This window comes from Thermobia domestica, chromosome 10 (assembly GCF_964235325.1).
Source record: "Thermobia domestica chromosome 10, izTheDome1.hap1.1, whole genome shotgun sequence".
Lineage (NCBI taxonomy): Eukaryota > Metazoa > Arthropoda > Insecta > Zygentoma > Lepismatidae > Thermobia > Thermobia domestica.
In genome coordinates this window covers 188060047-188079138 of record NC_137463.1, presented here as the reverse complement: position 1 = coordinate 188079138, position 19092 = coordinate 188060047, and the positions used below count along the sequence as shown (strand labels likewise).

At 34.3% G+C, this 19092-nt stretch overlaps 1 protein-coding gene across 5 annotated transcripts in view; it reads left to right on the top strand.

The window, feature by feature from the left end:
• Papss (3'-phosphoadenosine 5'-phosphosulfate synthase) overlaps nucleotides 1–19092 on the top strand; it is a 202423-nt gene that overhangs the window by 158549 nt on the left and 24782 nt on the right. For all 5 annotated transcript variants that reach the window (XM_081728857.1, XM_081728854.1, XM_081728852.1 and 2 more), the window contains 2 exons: nucleotides 8193–8307; nucleotides 16420–16655. In XM_081728857.1, the coding sequence (XP_081584983.1) occupies nucleotides 8193–8307; nucleotides 16420–16655 (351 nt within the window). The remainder of the gene's footprint in view (nucleotides 1–8192; nucleotides 8308–16419; nucleotides 16656–19092) is intronic.

Genomic DNA, 19092 nt, shown 5'->3' with positions numbered 1-19092 from the left:
GTTTGTTCACATTACATGATTTTTATCTATTTTTGTTTTTTAATCATCTGAGCTTCTATAAATCTATCGTTTCCAGATTTGCTAACACGCTAGGTATATCAGATAATTATGGGCCCTATGGTCCTATATCGAAACTGGCTATCGAAGAAAATTTTACTCAGGTTTTAGAACTAGAGTAACCTAGGTGTTTAAATAATTAAGTGGTTTGGAAGGTATGTCAGTCTCTGAGTCTAATAGAAATACTGGGAATCAAATTCCTGCTACTTCGGATTTTTTCAATTATTGTTTTAAAATGGGGAATTAAATATTATAGCTGACTGTTGGATTCATAAAATACTACTGATACTCAACTATACTCAACTCGTTCCACAATTTTACACGTATATTCTGAAACGCAATGACACATTTACTTTTTATTTTTATTTATTTTTTGTTGTGGAAACAAACAGTTGTAAAGCGATTGCTTACGACAATTTCCTATAGAAACTGCGAAGATTATGGGTCAAGGTGATTTTGATTATAATGAATTTCTTTTTATTTAGTACTAACAGCAAAAACTGGTTTGTTGGTTACAGGCATTCGCTGATTTTATTTAAATGGAAGAAGTATGTTATATCTGTACGGTTCCGAGCAGGAAATGATAGGTTGTGATCTGTCAGTGTTGTGAAACAAGAGCCAGTAGAAGAGAACAAGATTGGCAGACAATAAGTGTTGTGCATAATTTCGGGTGCACTTGAATCTGTGTATTAATTACGTATTGACGGAATTACCACGTAAGACGCGTTGTAGATAGATGGCATTCAATATGAAAAACTCTTGCATGAACAACCATAAATTCAATGTGTTGGAAACAGGCTTTCTTCCCCCTAAAATTTTGTCTGATGAGAAAATTAAAATGTGCCAGAATAGTATAGTGTAATATCATTTTAGGCACATTGTTCATATTGCGTGATTTTTATTTTATTTTAGTTTTATTTATTTATTTATTTTTGTTTTTTAATCATCTGATCTTCTATAAATCTGTCGTTTCCATATTTAGTAGATCATCATTGGTTCCATATCGAAACCGATTATCGAAGAAATTTTTACTCGGATTTCAGATCCTAAGGCCGCGGTGGCTCAGTGGTAGAGCGTTCACCTCGGGTGCTTGGGTCCTGGGTTCGGTCCCAGCCCCCGCCAAGTGAACTTCGTGGTGGACAAACCGTGTCGTGGGTTTTCTCCAGAGTTTGAAAAACCCGTTTTTTTAATAAAAGCCCAACCCACTTAAGCCCATATGGGTTTTTCGGGTATTTTCAGATTTAATTGTTTTTTCGGGCTTAATTGGGTTTTTTCGAAATATTTAAATGTCTCTGGGGTAAAAGTGTTAAAATATGATTTATATTTCAAGAATATTATTGTCACAACTTGCAACAATTTTCTATTCACTGCTGTTTTGAAAAAAAAATGGCCGCCATTTTGAAATATTACGTTGGATCGCTGCCAAAATATGTACAGGATATTTAGAGTGGTTCATGCTTGTACCCTGAAACTTTAAACTTGAAAGACTGAAAGTGGTATCTTGTAGTATGTGTTGTACACCATGGGCGGATACAGAACGGGGCGGATAGACTCCAAGTGGGAAGGGAGTCAGAGCTGATGGAGGTGAAATGATCTAATGATCTAAAGGACGAATGAACAAATGCAGATCGAATCATCCCAGAAGCCTCAGTGACATTCGCCAAATGTTTTTAGAAGTTCACTTCCCATATTTTGTGCGTTCAATTACAGGAACTTCCCTAGCACTTGTTGCAAGACAGTTCTTGCCAGAAAATTAATTTAACACAAAGATATAATTAATTCATATTTTATAAAGTTAGTGTTTCAAAATGTCGTAAATGAAATTACATATTTTCCAGCTTAAAATAAATGATTTTATTGTTGAAGTATTCACTTCCGATGCTTTGTGCGTTCAATTGCGGAAATTTCCCGAGTGATTCTTTCACGACAGTTTTTCTCTTCGAAAGTGCAACTTTCTTTACTGTACAGCGTGGTCCGGATGTAAACGTACCCCTAATTGGTGTTTTCTGTCGGTTTTAGGATGTTAATGGACATTCTCACCTGGAGATGCTTAATGAGTAGTTGGTGCCTCAACTGGAAGAAAATGATACAGTGAAACCTGTCAACTTGGCCACCTCTCTAAATTGGCCACCTGCTTATCTTGGCCTAGTTCGTCTTGAGCCTGCATTTCCCATAAGACATTCGTTACTTACTACTCTATAAGTTGGCCACGTGTCTATCTTGGAAGTTGGCCGCACTGAAGCAGTGTTTACCCTATGATGATAATGATAAATTTACCTGCGTATCTTGGCCACAAAAAATACAGTTTTGTTATTTTCCTTAACTCTTTCGAATTCCCATATGAGAGGCAGATGTTCTGTATTTGTGACTGGACACAAAGAAGCATGAGTTTTTACGATTTGTTCTTGGAGGTCAACGGCCAGAACACTACCCTCATAAAGGGGTGGTGAAGGAAGATGTGAATAAGAAAAAGCACGTACAGAACTTCAGGAAATGGTTGTACGTATTGTTTACCCTGTCTGTTTTGGTAAAACCATTAGCTATATCAACTCCTCTCATCAGTGGGGAGCTTTAGTAATTCCGGAAAATTCTCAAGGTTAAAACTAACCATCTCAATTGTCAACTATTGGCACCTGTCTGCTTGTCAAAAGATAGCGGAATTTTTGAGATATGAATTCCCTCAAGATTTTCTCAAAACATCTTTTGCTCCGAGGGAAACACTTCTAGCTCATTAACAAGAGGTAGTTAACTACAATATTAGAATGTGCATATGTGGCAAAAAGGATTAAGCAAATATGTGTAGAATGAACCACCATTCAGTAACAACTGAAAACAAGTCATATAAATTGCATATGAATTTCTCAATTTATAACTTAGCTTTTCTTGTTTTCAATCTGAATAACTCAGTGTGCTATAATATCAATTTGAATAAACTGCGTACATACACTTATATTTCATGATTGTTTGTGTTACTGTTTTTTCAATCCGAATAATCCAATGTACCAGACTAGTTTTCAGGAAGAGAAAGGTATGCACATATATTAAACATACTATCAAGGACGCCGACCCTGGGGGACCGAGGGGGCCCGGGCCCCCCAAAGCTCATGTGGCCCCCTATTTTATTTATGAGTATACAATATTTGGTATAATTTGAGTGCAATGTGTCTTAAAATCTTCATATATATACCTTCTGCATCAGAATGGCCCCCCCCCAAATTTACAGAGAAATCGGCGCCCTTGCATACTATAGTAATATTTTCTAGTACTGTATATTTTTATGATTACTCTATATACATTATTTATAAGTAGCTGTCGTGCCACTGCTTATTAAAATTTTACAATTAAGTAATACTAGAAATCCTATTCTAAAAATACACAAATCACACTTATTTTCTGTAATTTGGCCACCTGTCTAACTTGGCCACTTTTCGATGGAACCGATGGTGGCCAACATAGACAGGTTTCACTGTACATCAAAATCAAATAATATTTACAGAAAATTGTTTCAGTTATTTTGATACATACTTTAAATTTGAGATAGATTTTTACATCCTTTTAGCTTTTTATGCATGTATTTCACTCCCAAGCGATCGGGTTGTTTATTAAGCTTGAAAGAAAGCACACGTCAGGTTTCATTAAAATCGGATAAAATTTATTAAATTCATTGTTGAACAGGCAGATAATGTAAGGTCGAATGATAAAAACTTGGTTATGTTTGCTTCAGTTATTAACAAAGGTCGTTGATGTTCTAATGTTTCAGTTTTGTATAAGAAAACTAGAATCTCTATGCATAAATTGTGAAGGAAATCCTAATAAATATGGAAGATAGATGAATAGTTTTATCTAATTATTCGGCATGTCGGTATGTAAGTCGATAGAGATACTCGGAACACGATTCAAAATTAACAGTGGCAAAAGTAGTAATTTGAAAGGCAATGGCCACTCTCAGTGAAAGTAATCGTGTGAAGGTCATGCTTTTCAATTAGTTTTCTTTCCCAAGCGCTGTTTTTTCTGTGCCAGAACCCTGTCAATCTCTTCTTGATTATACCAATCATCGGATTTCGTAAACATATAATTTCCAATCGGGTGGTTGCATGTAATAATAAATGATGCACCAAATTCTACGATGTTATTAGTGTTGTATCACGAAAGAAATCAAAAGATGATGTATGTAGCACTCAACAAATTTTATTGAGCTGTTGTAAACATAAACGTAAACAATAACCATGATACCTATTGAGATGAAACTGATACTGAAGTATTTACTTTTCATTTTGTCACTAGCGTATATAGCCTGGTTAATGGGATATAGTACAACATCATGATGAACTATCAAACTTTAAGTTTTGTTTATTTTTGTTTAACTATATTACTGTCCAAATATTATCGAACCTTTGACCTCGATAATACACTATTATTATTATTAGTAGTAGTAGTAGTAGTAGTACCGGTAGTAGAAGAAGAAGTAGTGTGATTTGGGTAGAGTTATTTGAGGTTAGCGTCCCGTTTAGCAGCGAGGCTATATGAAACGTAGACCTATCTATAACCTAACATGGGATTCGAACCACATGAACTCCCACTGGGAACTGAATCCATGTCTCCCACGCCAAAGGCACGTACGCTATCCACATAACCACAAAGGAGTTCAGTAGTAGTTGTTGTAACAATGAAGAAATAGTGGTTGAAATGTTTTGCTTGAGCTTTAGTTTTCGGATCATTATGATCTTCCGCCGTAGCTGACGTTTCATCATACAGCTGTGCAGTTAACTTGTAGTTTGTAACGATAAAATGCTATTTTTTACCTATATGATTTCTCTCTAGAGCCGTCTGTCGTACTGACGTATCATGCAACATTGTTCCCATCGAAAAGAAAATAACCAGTTTTGATTTTTTTTTCAGATTTTGGGCCTCATTCGGTAGGGGTTTGTAAACACAGCACAAAATTCACAGTAATTAATATCACTGTAATCACTGATTTTGATCAATAAGTATCACTGATTTGGCGTCACTAACGCAAATTTTGCGTTTTGCAATTTGCTCCGGAACTTTAATCACATACACCTCTATTGGCGATGCTGCAGGGGAGGGCGTCCTCCAAATGGCTTCGACTGCACCCCACATATGTTTTAATGTGTGTTAAGTAGTGGAAGAAGTGGATTTGAAAAGATAGGCGGACACATTCCATCACTCCGTCTCCCGTGCTTATCTTTGCCCAGTTTTTTTTTTTTTTTTTTTTTTAAGGAAGTAGAGGGACGCCATAAATGTTTTTTGGAAGTGGGATGACGACGTCCCCCCGCGTTCACTCTCACTTTTATCCCTGAGTTCAAATAATATAAATTATTATTTTCAGTATACATTAAAGTTGACGTCGTCGCCGACCACTACACTTTCTCGTGGCTATGTGATTAGCGTATGCATCTTTGTCACTCGGTGGGAGCTCATGTGATTCGAATTCCATATTAAGCTGTAGGTCTACATCTCATGTAGCCTCGCTGCTGGGAGCGATGCCAAACTTGGATCAAACAACCAACCAAAATTCTTTAAAAAGTTTACGTTGCGGTCTGCAAATTTCGCGATGGCTGATACGGAATGAGACCATTTGTTACTTAACCTTAAACCCACAGTTATTGTTGTAGGCTTATAAAAGAAATCTATAATCACTCCCTGGCAATCTCTGGCAGTTCTCATCGCTTACCAGAGAAATTGAATGCTGTATGAGTGACAACAATTCATTCCTCAGTCGATTCCCAGATATCACCATAATATTACCATATGGTTGTGTCATTTCTCATATAATTTCCATTTACTCCGTTGCTCCATCCGTAGAAACCGATAAGTTCAAAGGCAACTACAGTAGCCTGCGAGCCCATTTGTACAATGTTACGACGAAACAAACGTAATTACATACAAAGTATTAGTTATATGTAGGGCCCGGATTTTTATGTTCTAAAAAAAACTGTAAAATATTTATTTTTTTATGTGCTAAAAATTAAAAAAAATATTTAACAAAAAATAACAAGGTAAAGTATGGGGAAACGCCCTACATAAGAAAAATAAATACTGGTACTCACCAATAACTCCTTTTCATCAGATGTCGAAATTCCATGAGAATTGCAGTGAATAACTAACGTCTTTTCCAAATTGTTCATCGTAAAGCCTTGCCTACTGTCACTGGATAATGTCTTATATTGAGAAAAGGAACGTTCTACATCACACAGTGTTAGCCTTATTTGAAAAGAGGCATATCACGAATATTCACAGCATCAACTTCGCTTGTGTTTTGGCCTTCCAATACTTCAGATGTTTTACGTAGGGTTTTATAACCAATGTTTTTGTAAAACAAATCCATAAATTTTTTCTTACGATTTCAGCTTTCGAAGCATAAAGAACATTCAGCTTTCTTTCAACGCACTGTACTTCTTTAACCGAAGTACTAAATAAATCTCCCGTAGTTTCTAGTTTCTTTATAGAATTAGTCAAGAAACCGCAATTGGCACTTATGAAAGCCAAGTCACATTTCAAGCCACTGTCGCTTACTAATTTTGAACAATTCCAATGGATGAAGCATTGACTGGGCAGAATTTATGACTACGTTGTTTCTGCAGGTGGGAGGTTGGTTGTAAATATAATGGATAGATTTATGTGGCCTATTCTTCTTCCGGTGGAGGTGGTTGTAAATACGATGGATAGATTTATGTGGCCTATTCTTCTTCCGGTGTTAATTTGTTTCGAGAGAAAGAAAAAATCCTTGTGAAATTTAGAATAAAATAACGGAAAATTATTAAATATATGTATTTTTTTTTTACAAATATGTCCAAAATATTTATTTACATAACTTTTTTCAGAAGATATGTATTTTTATGTGAAATAAAATTTGTAATTTACAGTTGCAGACTCCTAATTGGAATAATAAACTTTGTTTTGGGCTTGTATGTGTTTGAAAGAAAATGTTTTCACATACAAATCTGGGCCTTAGTTATATGATTCTTCCTGTTGACATAACCACCAGGTTTGTACAACGTTGCAACGTCGCAAATCTCATAAGAAAGTGGCACGGACTGCTTATAAAGCTGATAACACCTGGATCTTAGTACTATTCACGTTTTCAAAAGATTTAGAGGAACTTGTACCATTAAAAGAAAATAATAAACTTATTTATGTAAATTAGTTTATATCTGTTTGCAACTTTCTTTTATAATATTGTAAGACTACCGCCTCGGTAGCCCACAAAATACGTCAGTGCTATAAGGTATGGCGTTGATTTTAAATCTAATGCATTTACTAGTGTTCATTCTGCTGAAATAAATTACTATGTTCTGTATATTTATGTAAAAATATACTCTGTTAAGTAGCAGAGTATATAGGTTGTTTGATTTCTCCTAACAGTTTTGCACATACTACTTGTACAGTAATAAGAATAATGCTAATGGTTAGAATGATTAGTAGAAGTAGTTAAATTGCTAGGTTTTAGCCTTTGGGCGGAAGACCTGGGTTTGATTCCTCATATAAATCACATTCGTCGAACTTCACGTTAAACTGTAGTGCGTCGGTGCTGAAAACAAGCAAACAAGAACCAGTGGAATGTTTAAAGCACACTGGAAGCATGTTGTCACCTTGAAAAATCCCGTGAGCAAACTCACCATAATAAACGATTTAAATCAAAGCTTTCAGCTCATCGAAGTTAGGATGATTCGGAATGTTGACGGCGTGTCATACACAGTGGTGTACATTATAAACGTACTAATTTTTCAGTTTTGTAGCATTTCTTGTGTATTATGTATTGAAAGAAATGCTTACGCATGTTTGACTCTGACAACCTAATTAGTTTGACGAACTATTTTATTATTTAAAGTTGAATGCTTTGAAGGGGCGTTACTAATGAATTATAATCTAAATAAGTTGAATTGCTCAACTAATTCGATATATTTTTTAAATTATAACTTTTTTCTGTGTGGGACATGTTTTATCCAAAGAAAAGAATATTTATTGAACTAATAATATAATTGTGAACTCTAATGTATACTGCATGTGAATTGCATGAATTTTGAAATTCGTTGTTGGTACAATACATAGTGTAATAAATATTATAATATGTTAATCAGATAATGAAATTTTGGTTTTATATTTTTTAACAGTCTCTGCAAGTAGCTACTAATGTGACAGAACAAAAGCACCATGTTTCTCGAGACAAGAGAGGGCAGGTTCTTGGACATCTACGAGGCTTCCGTGGTTGCACTGTTTGGTTTACAGGTACGTAGAAATAATTTATCCATTTCCTGTAAAATATTGTGAATAGATACACGAAGATAGAAAAACTGTATAGTACTATAACAACTATAACAAAATGGTTCATTTTTGGCAGGTAAAAGCAATATTTGGATTAATGTTTTTGAGAGCATTCATATTAATGACTTGACACTTAGATGTACTAAATACAATGTATTAAATAGTATTTCAAAAATTGATACACCTAATGTATACGATAAAAATACATTGGGAAGATGGCAGGATTATGCACACAATATTTTAATGGTATTAGAACTAGAAAGTTAAGTAAAATTGGTAATAAGAGTAGAAAAAATGGATACCGGTATTTTTTTCCATTATTTCTTTGTTTGGTATCCAGATCATTAAAAATTGTCAGAAAAAAAGAAGTTATGTGAATATGTTGAGTTAAAGAGCACATTAATGAATCTACAGATGACAAACACGCGACTTCTGGACTTTCAAAACATTTACAAAATTCAAAACATATAATTCGAGATATCTTTATGTTACACCGTGCCACATCTCAAATTAAAAAAAAAAAATAAATAAAAAAATAAAGTATTTGAAACCAAGGTTGGCTGGTTTAAACTAGCTGTTTAAAAAAAAAAAAACTGGTTTAAACCAAAAAACGAAAAATGTTGGTAAAAGTGTAAGTGTTCGTAAAATCTTGATGAATACATATTTGTGGTTATCACGTTCCACTCTCGTGTATTATTCATATTATGCAGACCCAAATTCCCCATTCATTACTCAAGCAATTTCTTTTATGAGTTTATGAATATTTCTTTTGTCATTTTTTTTATAGTTTGTTATTATTAATATGCAACTGCAATCAAAGAAAAAATTTACATATTGTTTCGTTTTAATCATGTTTACTATTGACAAAATACATTGAAATGCCGTACTTTTTTGGGGGGAGGAGGTCATACAAACCCCACGAGAGGCTTTTATGGAAAGCAAAAGTATCTTTGGTATCTATTTATGTATAAATAGGTCAGAGCCAAAGTGGACTCAAATAATTCATATCTTTATTCCTTTTCTTACTGATATGCAAATTAAGTCGTCGTATTTCTTTAACTTGGACTAATAAAAAGTCGTAGTGAACTAATTTGGACTAAATTAGTTCTTGTGTACAGTGCTGTATTTTGAAATTGTCCATGTGTAATTCTGTATAATGGTTTCATTTATGCAACTGTTTATGGTTTTGTCCTTCTGAAATGCCTCTTGACAATTATATTAACAAGTATATAAAGATCAATACAAGGTATTTTTTTATCAGGGTCCTTCGTGAGTGAGTTGGCAGACGTATAGCATTTGTGGCCAATTAGTCCTGGTTTCGAGTCCAAATAGAGGACAATTTCTCTCGGATATAAGCCGAGAAGCGGTTTGGATTCTGCTTTTAAGCTTATGTAACCCCTTTCAGCATAACCTGGTGGTTGCATAATAACACCAAAGCGAAACAAACTTATTTCTATCCATTTGTGATATAAATACATAGAGCAAATTATTTAAACAAAAAAAACGGGTTTTTTGTTGTTTTTTTTTCAATAAAAACCATGGTTTTTGCCAACCCTGTTTAAAACCTATTACATCAGAGCTAAGAATCCCAATCTCACTAATAAGGGAAAAAAAAAGAAAAAAGAAAATCTAGATAAAATGTAAAGAGGACATTATTAACAATCTTATAACAAGAATAAACTAATTAACATACAAAGCTTTTTACATAGGAATCAAAATTTATAGTGTGTATAAGGTTGAAGAAAATAATTACATCATTCTGTACATAAGTAGTAACTTTATTGAATTTTTCTAATGAACTTACATAGAAAAAAATATTATAGTATTTAAGACAACAAAAGTCTTACATAATGTTCGTACATTTTTTTAAAAAAATGAATTACCAAACTGGGCACGGAATTGTTATGGAAACGTAAACTCCTCATGATTAAATTGCATTTAAATGCTTAGAAGTTTCTGGTGCCGAGGGTTGGATAAGGAGACATGTATTTCAACGGAGGTTCCTGAAACTGAGTATCGTTAACTTGAAATATAAAGTTTTAATTTCATATTGATTCATAGTGTACACTTCAAGGTATATAGGAAATAGATACATTATATTGCCATACATTTTCTTGTTACCGTCTGAAGAACTGTGATAGATTAAATTTAAAATTAGTGGCCACTGAAATAGCAACATAGTCAGAATTTAGCTTAAAACATCTCGATGATGGGCGTTCGAAATATACGCCTGAAATATCAATAAGAAGTTTAAGAAGAGAGTTTACTCATCATTGTTGAAACATTCAAGGTTATCATTGTGTTAAAGAATAAATAGGTCATGCGTTTGGTTTTCGGAGTAGTCAAGTTTTCCTTTCCCTTTAGAAAGGATATTTGAATATATAGTATATTCTGCAACGTATTGTGAATATTTTATATGAAAAGTTAATAAAATCGTGCTTGACTTTAATTTATGGGGGAACAGTAGTTTTATAAAATTAGCTTTTGAAAAGTGCAGTTATGAAATACACAATTGATGGATTGATTGGAATGAGTTGGGGAATAATGGGGACGTCAGCAATGTGGCCATTTGTCTCCGTCACAAGAAATGTACGATTTTGAAGAGTGAAATTGTATTATAGGGGATTGTATGTTATTATTTTAGATCAAAGTTATGAATTAAATACCAGAAATCATTGACTGGTATCAGAAATAATTACAAAAAATACAATAATAATAATTGTTCATAATTGCGTAGTTTAGTTAGTTGTCCTTCATGGCTCGTATTTTCGTTTTGTCACAGCTATACGAGTCGAGTTGTTGAGTTTCCTTCTCCCTCTCTAGTTTTAGAAAAGTTCCCACCATGTAACCAAAATGTTCCTGTCTTAATTAGTGTGGTGAGAACTATTATCATTACTAACATAGGTTTTCTGTCATAATTAGCAAATAATTTCCCTCAAAATTAATAAGCTTGTATACATTATAGACGTCAGCTAACATCTTGACGTGGCAATTTTCCCTTTTAATGCTTCCATAAACTGTATAATTTTCTCCTTTTCCTCTTTTTCTTTCCGCCGTATCTTGTATCTTCTCTCTCAGGGTACAATTCCTCCTCAATCAATATCCCAACTACTTTCTCTTTTTAATTATGTTAATTATTGTTTTTCTCGCGTACTAACTGCAGCATTTTCTCATTGCTTTTCCAATCGACTCAGGTATTTTAATTGTTCTTCACATCCATATTTTAAAAGCGTATAAGTCATATTTCATCCTATTTTCTTTGTTCATGTTTCTGCCTCGTGAATACAATAAATGCTCCTACAAAGTGTTTGATGACTCTTTATTGACCCACAAAATATACTTTCCTTCCCAAATGCCTATTTTATAATTCCTATCCCTCCTTTTATTTCACGTTTGTACTTCGTTTCTTTATGTGCCAAAAGCTCCTACCCCTTATTTCTGTACTTAATACAAATAACTTCAACTTTACTTCATCATAATTGCTTTTATCTTTATAACATCTATTTTATCTCACATTCTTCACAGCGTTTCCTTAAGATATCTAACATCATGGTAAATTTCATTTCAAATTCGATAACAAGACCCATATTACCTGCAAATTTTATACAATTAATCTTTCTACTTTCATCGAAATACCGTCTTTCCTATACACTTGTTTTCACTGTCTTCTAGTTAAATATAGGTGAGAGGCAAATTTCTCTTTCAGTTACTCTGTCGTCTATCATTTCTCTCTACTTTCATGTAAGTTTTCTCTCCTTCCCTACAACCCAATCTCCTGTAGCGTTCCAGTTAACATTTCCCACTTCAGAAACCAAAGCTTTTCCTTCTTGACTTCATTTGATTTTCCATACAACCTACTGTTCAATATTCGAGGCATAATTTGCTGCATGCGATATGAGACTAATGAGTGACTATGTAGTCTTTATATTTTGCTGGATTCGATTTCTCAGTGTCATTATTGTTTTCGAGAAATCTTTCTGCTTCCCCTTGTTATACTATACGTATTTAATTACATGGCCAGAAAAGTTGCTTCTTGCCCTTTCCCACATTTCTTTATAAGCTTTATTATGTATCTGTTGCTTTTCCATTATTTATTTCGGATAGCTCTGCCTCAAGGTCGTCCCAAAGTATAGTAAACCTTTATCATTTTCACTTAGTTTTATCTCTTCTGCAACATTTGATACCTCTGTTTCTCTTGATTTAGAGAGTGTATCCAAATCTCCATAGACGTGATTACTTTTCAATGTTCACTTAAGATCTTTATTTCTAATCAGTATTACCTTCCAGGCATCAGCGTCAAGCGTGCTGATTGACCAAAATCTCAGCTTAGTTAAATTCATCTTCCTGAAGTGCTTTCTGTAACTGCTGCTGTAGCGTAACGTGAATAATTTTAGATGCTAGTAGTAGTTCCATACCAAAATGCCGAGGCTATATTCCGCACTGAAGAATTCCGTGATGGTTCGCGGATATCCTGGCCTGTTGCCATAAACTTGCATCCTTTAATCGAAATTCCACTGCCAAATATCTTCAGCAGTTTCTCATTCTGTATGCTCGTGCCCCCTACCTTGTTAAACCTTCGAAAGATTAGATATCAATCAGTAGAAATCCTGTTACTACTATAACATTCCAGTTCTCTCAACTAATTGACAATATTCGATTCCTGTTGTACTCAGTAAGTGGTGTCCTGGAGACTAACCTCACAAAGATAGCTTTTGAAAATTTCATGCACACTTACAGTAAAAAATTCAGTCATAACTGGCAAATTACACAAAATTTGTAATCGACCAGAGAAAACGGCTCGCCTTTAGAGCTTGTGGTTTCCAAGAATTGATTGTCGAAAGGAATTGATTCAAGTGACATATTGGGACTCCAAAGTTGTTTCAATCTCTGATTCTGCACAGACTTATTTCGTCGAGTTAAGTCTTTTCTCACTTGTGTTGAGTTGAATCCGTCAGAGTACCAATATTGACAGTTAAGATGGATCACCACCCGGAAGTCAGTACATATTTTAGCTCATTGCCTTAACTATTGCGCAATGAAACGTTACATTCCCATAGCAGAACATGCCACGATCTGCGATGTGATCGCAGAATATCTGCCGCGCCTGTGCAGAATAGTTGCCATATAACGCTGTAATAAAAATATGATAGTATCATCTTGAATTTTTATTTTGGAATTGCTGCGGAAAATTCTTGACTTACAAAAGCTCATCGCAGAAAGACACAGAAAGATCTGCCATCAGGTGTTACATATTATAATATGTGCTTATTATAAGATAGAGTAATGTTTCAGCTACAGCACAAGACATTTGGTTGTGTCTCCTGATATCGAAAAGTGTAACAAATAAAAGAAAATATTTGATTCGTTTTACAATGAGCACACAAGATGGCATTTGCTGTAAGATCTTACAAGAAGTGCTCAGTTTTACGAAATGTTTATTTGTATTTGTAAAGTATTTTGAAGTAACGATCTTATTACAAAATAGATGTATTGTTTCACCGTTTTTCGTGTTATGTTTCATATTTTATTTAAATATTAATTTACATTTAAGGAAATAGATTTTGAGATGAAACGCGCAGAACGCCATAATGCGTTGTTGCCAAATTTGTACGTTTACTGTAGTAGTCACAATAAGAAAATTCCTGGATTCTAGCGTTGCAGTTCGAGAAGAGGTGTCGCGGTAAGTGTCGAACAATAATTTCTCCAGTAAGTATCTGAGCAGAATTCGATGATTACTCTCTTTATTATCTGGCATCAGTAAACACTCGACACTATTTGGCATTGAAGCACTATTCAAGCAGCGTTTAGCATACCACCGAGAACATCTAGTGATCCACCTTAATGCTCCATTCACGTATCTCGAGTTTGACCCTGTGTGGGTTGGGTGGTTTAAACCCATTATTTAAACTGTTTTTCTAAAAAGGATACAAAAGACATGGGTACGCGAATGCTATATGATAAGGACTTCTTATTTTATTATTAGATCCTTAATTATTATGAAGGTTTGTGCCTGGAAGAGCAAGATAAGGACTATTTATATTACTAACAATAATCGAGATGTGCTGCCTCTGAGATTAATTTACAATGAAATGATGAACAGCTAAAACCAAGAAGTGGGAGAAAATCGACCAGGACCTACGTATATTAACGATATCATCCAGATACTCGCCTGGTTAACGTAAGGAAAAGCCTCAAGATGGCTGGCCATTGGATTCGACTCTGGTCTTCCCGATTGCAAAGCACAAACATTAATCCTTAGTCTACGTCCGCTTGTACTAGGTACATAGTTGAGATCGCATCGCCCTGAGCATTATTTATAGGTACCATTCAATAATTTGCGTGTTGGAATTGAAGAAAACCCTTGTTGCTGATTGCCTTGTACTGGGATTGAACAGCGAGCATATTTACTGTTCCAAGACATAGATTAGTATAGTACTGAAGTGACTTTTTGTCTTTCCCATTTCTGAAAAATAAAAGGTAAGGAGACTTCAGAATGAAATGCGATATTTTCAATAAACTACTAGCTGGATCTGCACCGTCTACACAGCGCATCAGTCAATTAAGAGCATGATCTTATTGCCGAAACGAATAGGTTCAAGTGACAATCCCAACATATCTTTGACTTCTGTTTTATCTCTCATACCAACTTTGGCTTTCTTTACCCTTGTCGCGTAACCTCGGCAAAAGAAGATTAATTTCTTACTATGTTACTAATTTTTACCTTTGTGCTTATGTCACCGCATTTGTATGTTTTCTATCATATTATCTTTCCTGGCATTTTTGTTCGAATTTTACCCATTGACGGGTGCAATGTAACGCATCCAATCCTAATCTCTTACGTTTACTCGAGAGGAATTGACCACAAAATATGAACGTAGCATTTTAGTATATAGATTAGAAACTAGATCATGTTACAAGAGATTAAAAATTTTACAAAGCAAACCGTCTGACGACAACCCCTAATGCTGACATAAACATTTTTCTTTCTTGTGTTTTAAATTTTGTTCAGATGGAAACAGAAACTCACCAACTACGAAATGTATGGTAGTCAACTTGCCCTACTACAGTTGTTTAGGGTTGCCTGGAGACAAGTTAAGACTGTCTCGTCATAGATAGGTGTCGTGAAAGTGATCTCTATCTCTTTACATCTCAGTCGTATCTCGTTACGAAAATTCTGTCTCTTCTCGTTTTGTGTGAGCAACCTTACATCTATTTAATGACATTCGTATTTACCTGATGCGACCGGCATTTGTCTTATATATATAAACTTTATAAGGCTGAGAGCCCTGATTTTAATCCAAAACTAGAACAGTTTTACGTACGCCCGCGCAGTGCTGAAATTGAGCAGAATTATTTTTTTAATTGCCTTGTGTGTGTGTATAATATTAAAATGTTAAAATATACAAAAGTATTTATGTAGTTCAACTAAATATAGACTTAATACGCTGAGGGATATGTTGCAAACAATAATATCGATGTAAAGGTGTGTGTGAAATAACATCTAATTAATGAACACAATTGTCTTAATTGTCAATAGATGACAATTATTGTGTTAATATTACGAAATCAGCAAAAAAAAAAAAAAAAAAAGTTTCCAAAGTGCATCCTGATATTCATTTTTCTAGTTATGCTGGTCATAAACTAAAGAATTCCTTCACAGGATTAACATTCATATACACAAAGTGCTAAATATCATAAAAGATAAACATTTATTATTATTATTAATAATAATAATAATGATACAATTACCACCACCTCTCTTTAAAACGTCTGAGTATAATTGATTCAGCTATTCATGAAGAAATTTTCTCTTACTAGTAGTTACCTGATTTCTTCAAACTACCAGATGTATTTAGTCTTAAGAGTAAACTCAGTACTTACAATAAACTTGGTTAATTACGACTTCGATCATGTTATATTAATTAGAAATTGGTAACTACCGATAAAAAAACTACAGAAAGAAGCTCTTAGTTGTTAAATGTCTATTTATTGTAATACATTTGGTTATTTCTAATTTTTCTGTATTTTATTTACTCTATTGATTATGTTTGATCTTCCATTGCTTCCTCATTATAGGTCTCTCCGGAGCTGGAAAGACGTCTATATCGTTCGAATTGGAGGCTTACTTGGTATCTCGAGGAATCCCAGCTTACGGTCTTGATGGAGATAACATTCGGACTGGGTTGAATAAAAATCTCGGATTCTCCAAAGAAGACCGAGAGGAGAACATTCGTCGGGTAGCAGAAGTAGCTAAACTATTTGCTGATAGTGGAGTAGTAGCTTTATGTAGTTTCGTGTCGCCGTTTTCTAAGGTGAGTGTTTAGATAGTATCAGAGAAAAAATAAATAAATAAACCCAAAGTAAGATGTAGTAAAGTGTCATGATAATTTAATAATGTACTACAGAGAAGATTTAATGTGCTTCGTAATAATGTACGATAAAGCAATTTCTAAGATAGATTTATGCTGTAACCAGAAGACACGATGAAGACCCGAAAGAGACTACGAGTGTTATATGTTATTATTTCACCTTTAATTTCATTATCATTCATTCTTCATTCTCCTTTAGGCTAAAGGCCTGGAGAAAGAGCTTAAAACTGAAAAATGCAACAAATACATCCGATAGAAACTAAACCCGGAATCTATGGATTTACACAGTAGTGTTATTTATTTTATTTATTTATTTCAGTGATAAATGTAATTTGCAATGACAGTTTTAAAATATTTATTTTGCTGTAAGTGAAAGTGCTTTGAAGTTTAAAATGAAAACGATTGGGCTGAGAAAACAGAGATTCCTGCTTACTGTAACGGTGTGTTGACCACTACGTTACCCACTCCTTCCTCATACCAGACTCACACTTTCACCGTTGTAGATAGTGCTCATCAGCTTAGATTACGTAGAATATACCACAATTGATATCTGTTGTGTTTAGACCCAAATACTTACAGAATAAACATCTCTAAAGATTGAATTAAATATCACTTTTTCTCGTTATAAGAAATGTTATTAGGTATTTAAAAATACTCTTTGTTAAAGTTTCAACTACATTGAATTATGTATGTTAAAAACAAGTTATTAATCACATATTTTTTAAAAAAACGTACTTCAACTATGAGAGGGGTTCATTCTGGATATATTGGTTGTCGAAGCAAGGTGGTTAACGGACCAGTCTAAGCTTTCATTCCTTGAATGTCGTTTGCAGAATCAGCGACAAAAGTTCTTTCCGTTTGATGAAATTAGTTTCGTAAATAACTTCAGAATGGAATGGGGGCCGCGGTGGCTCAGTAGTAGAGCGTTCACCTCTGGTGCTTGGGGTCTCGGGTTCAAACCCTGCTCCCGCCAAGTGAACTTCGTGGTGGACAAACACCGTGTGCGTGGGTTTTCTCGGGGTTCTCCCGTTTCCTCCCACTTTCTTCATTCCACCACTTCATTCATCTTTCATCATCACCGGCTCCTTTAGCCTAACCGGCATAACCGTGGGACGTAAAACTCAAAAATTTCATTTCATTTTTTTCAGAATGGAATGACAATTTGAGTACAGTTTTCAATAAATTAAAAAGAATGTAATTTTCTGTACGTTTCAGCTTTGAAACTAGGTGAAACTGAGTACGTTCCACCGTTATTCCTAAAATAAATTTTACGAAACGGAAAGAACTTTTGTCGCTGACTGTACAACATAATGTCCGTGCTAATTGCTTGTAATAATATTTATTTCTGTCATTTTATTGGTGCAGAATCTAAAGGAAACCGCATCTACTTTCTAACAAATAAAAGATAAAATCATCGGAGAGCTTTTTATATTGAGTAAACAGGGTTCCTACTGTCCTGGAAGATCTGGAAAAGATAGAAAAGTCAGGGAATTCAGCTTGCTTGTAGAAAGTCCTGAAAAAGTCAGGGAGTTCAACTTGTAAAAAATCGTGGGAAAGTCAGGTGTATTTTAAGTACCTTTACTTTGCAGAACTTTTTTGTCTTTTCGTCTTATACGGCTGCTTGGTAGGAATATTTTATAAAATAAATTGTTTTGCAAAACTTTTCTACCTACACATGTGCATACATAGTAGATGATGAACCCCGTGGTCAGGACAAAATATAGTTGCTTTTTTATATTACATATAGATCTGGAAATTTGAAATAGTGACCTGGAAAACCTGGGAAGGTCAGGGAATTCGTGTTTGCCAAATAAGTAGGAACCCTGATAAACATTTCCTTACTGCAGCACTTATTTATTATGATAATTATCAAGTAATAAAACCAACTCCGTCGAATAGACGACAGCTTTGCTGGACGACTTCTAGCACCAAGAATATTTCAGGTAAACAGTGATTATTAAATTGTTTTGAGTTCTTTATGAAATGTTAAGGTACTTTGGAACAAAGAAGTTTTATTACTTGAGTATGCTATCACTTGTATATTTGAAAATAGAGGAAGAAACATTCAGTGAAGTTAATCTAAAACAAGTAGTTCATTTAAAAGATTCTGACTGGTATACCAAAATTTAAAGTGGAACAAGTAGACAAAAAGAAAGTGGTGTAGGCACCATCAAATCATGTTTAAGGGCACAGGATTTATTTTAGTTTATAGCCCATGCTGTACTACGAACCTAAAACTCATCAAACCCCACGTTTTTCTTCCTTTCCTGGCTATAAGTTCAGAGCAAGGTACTAGCATAAAGATATTGAAAATTCAGTTTTAATTGCAGAAATTAAGGACACAGTAAAAGAGAATGTAAATATTATAAAAGTTATAAAC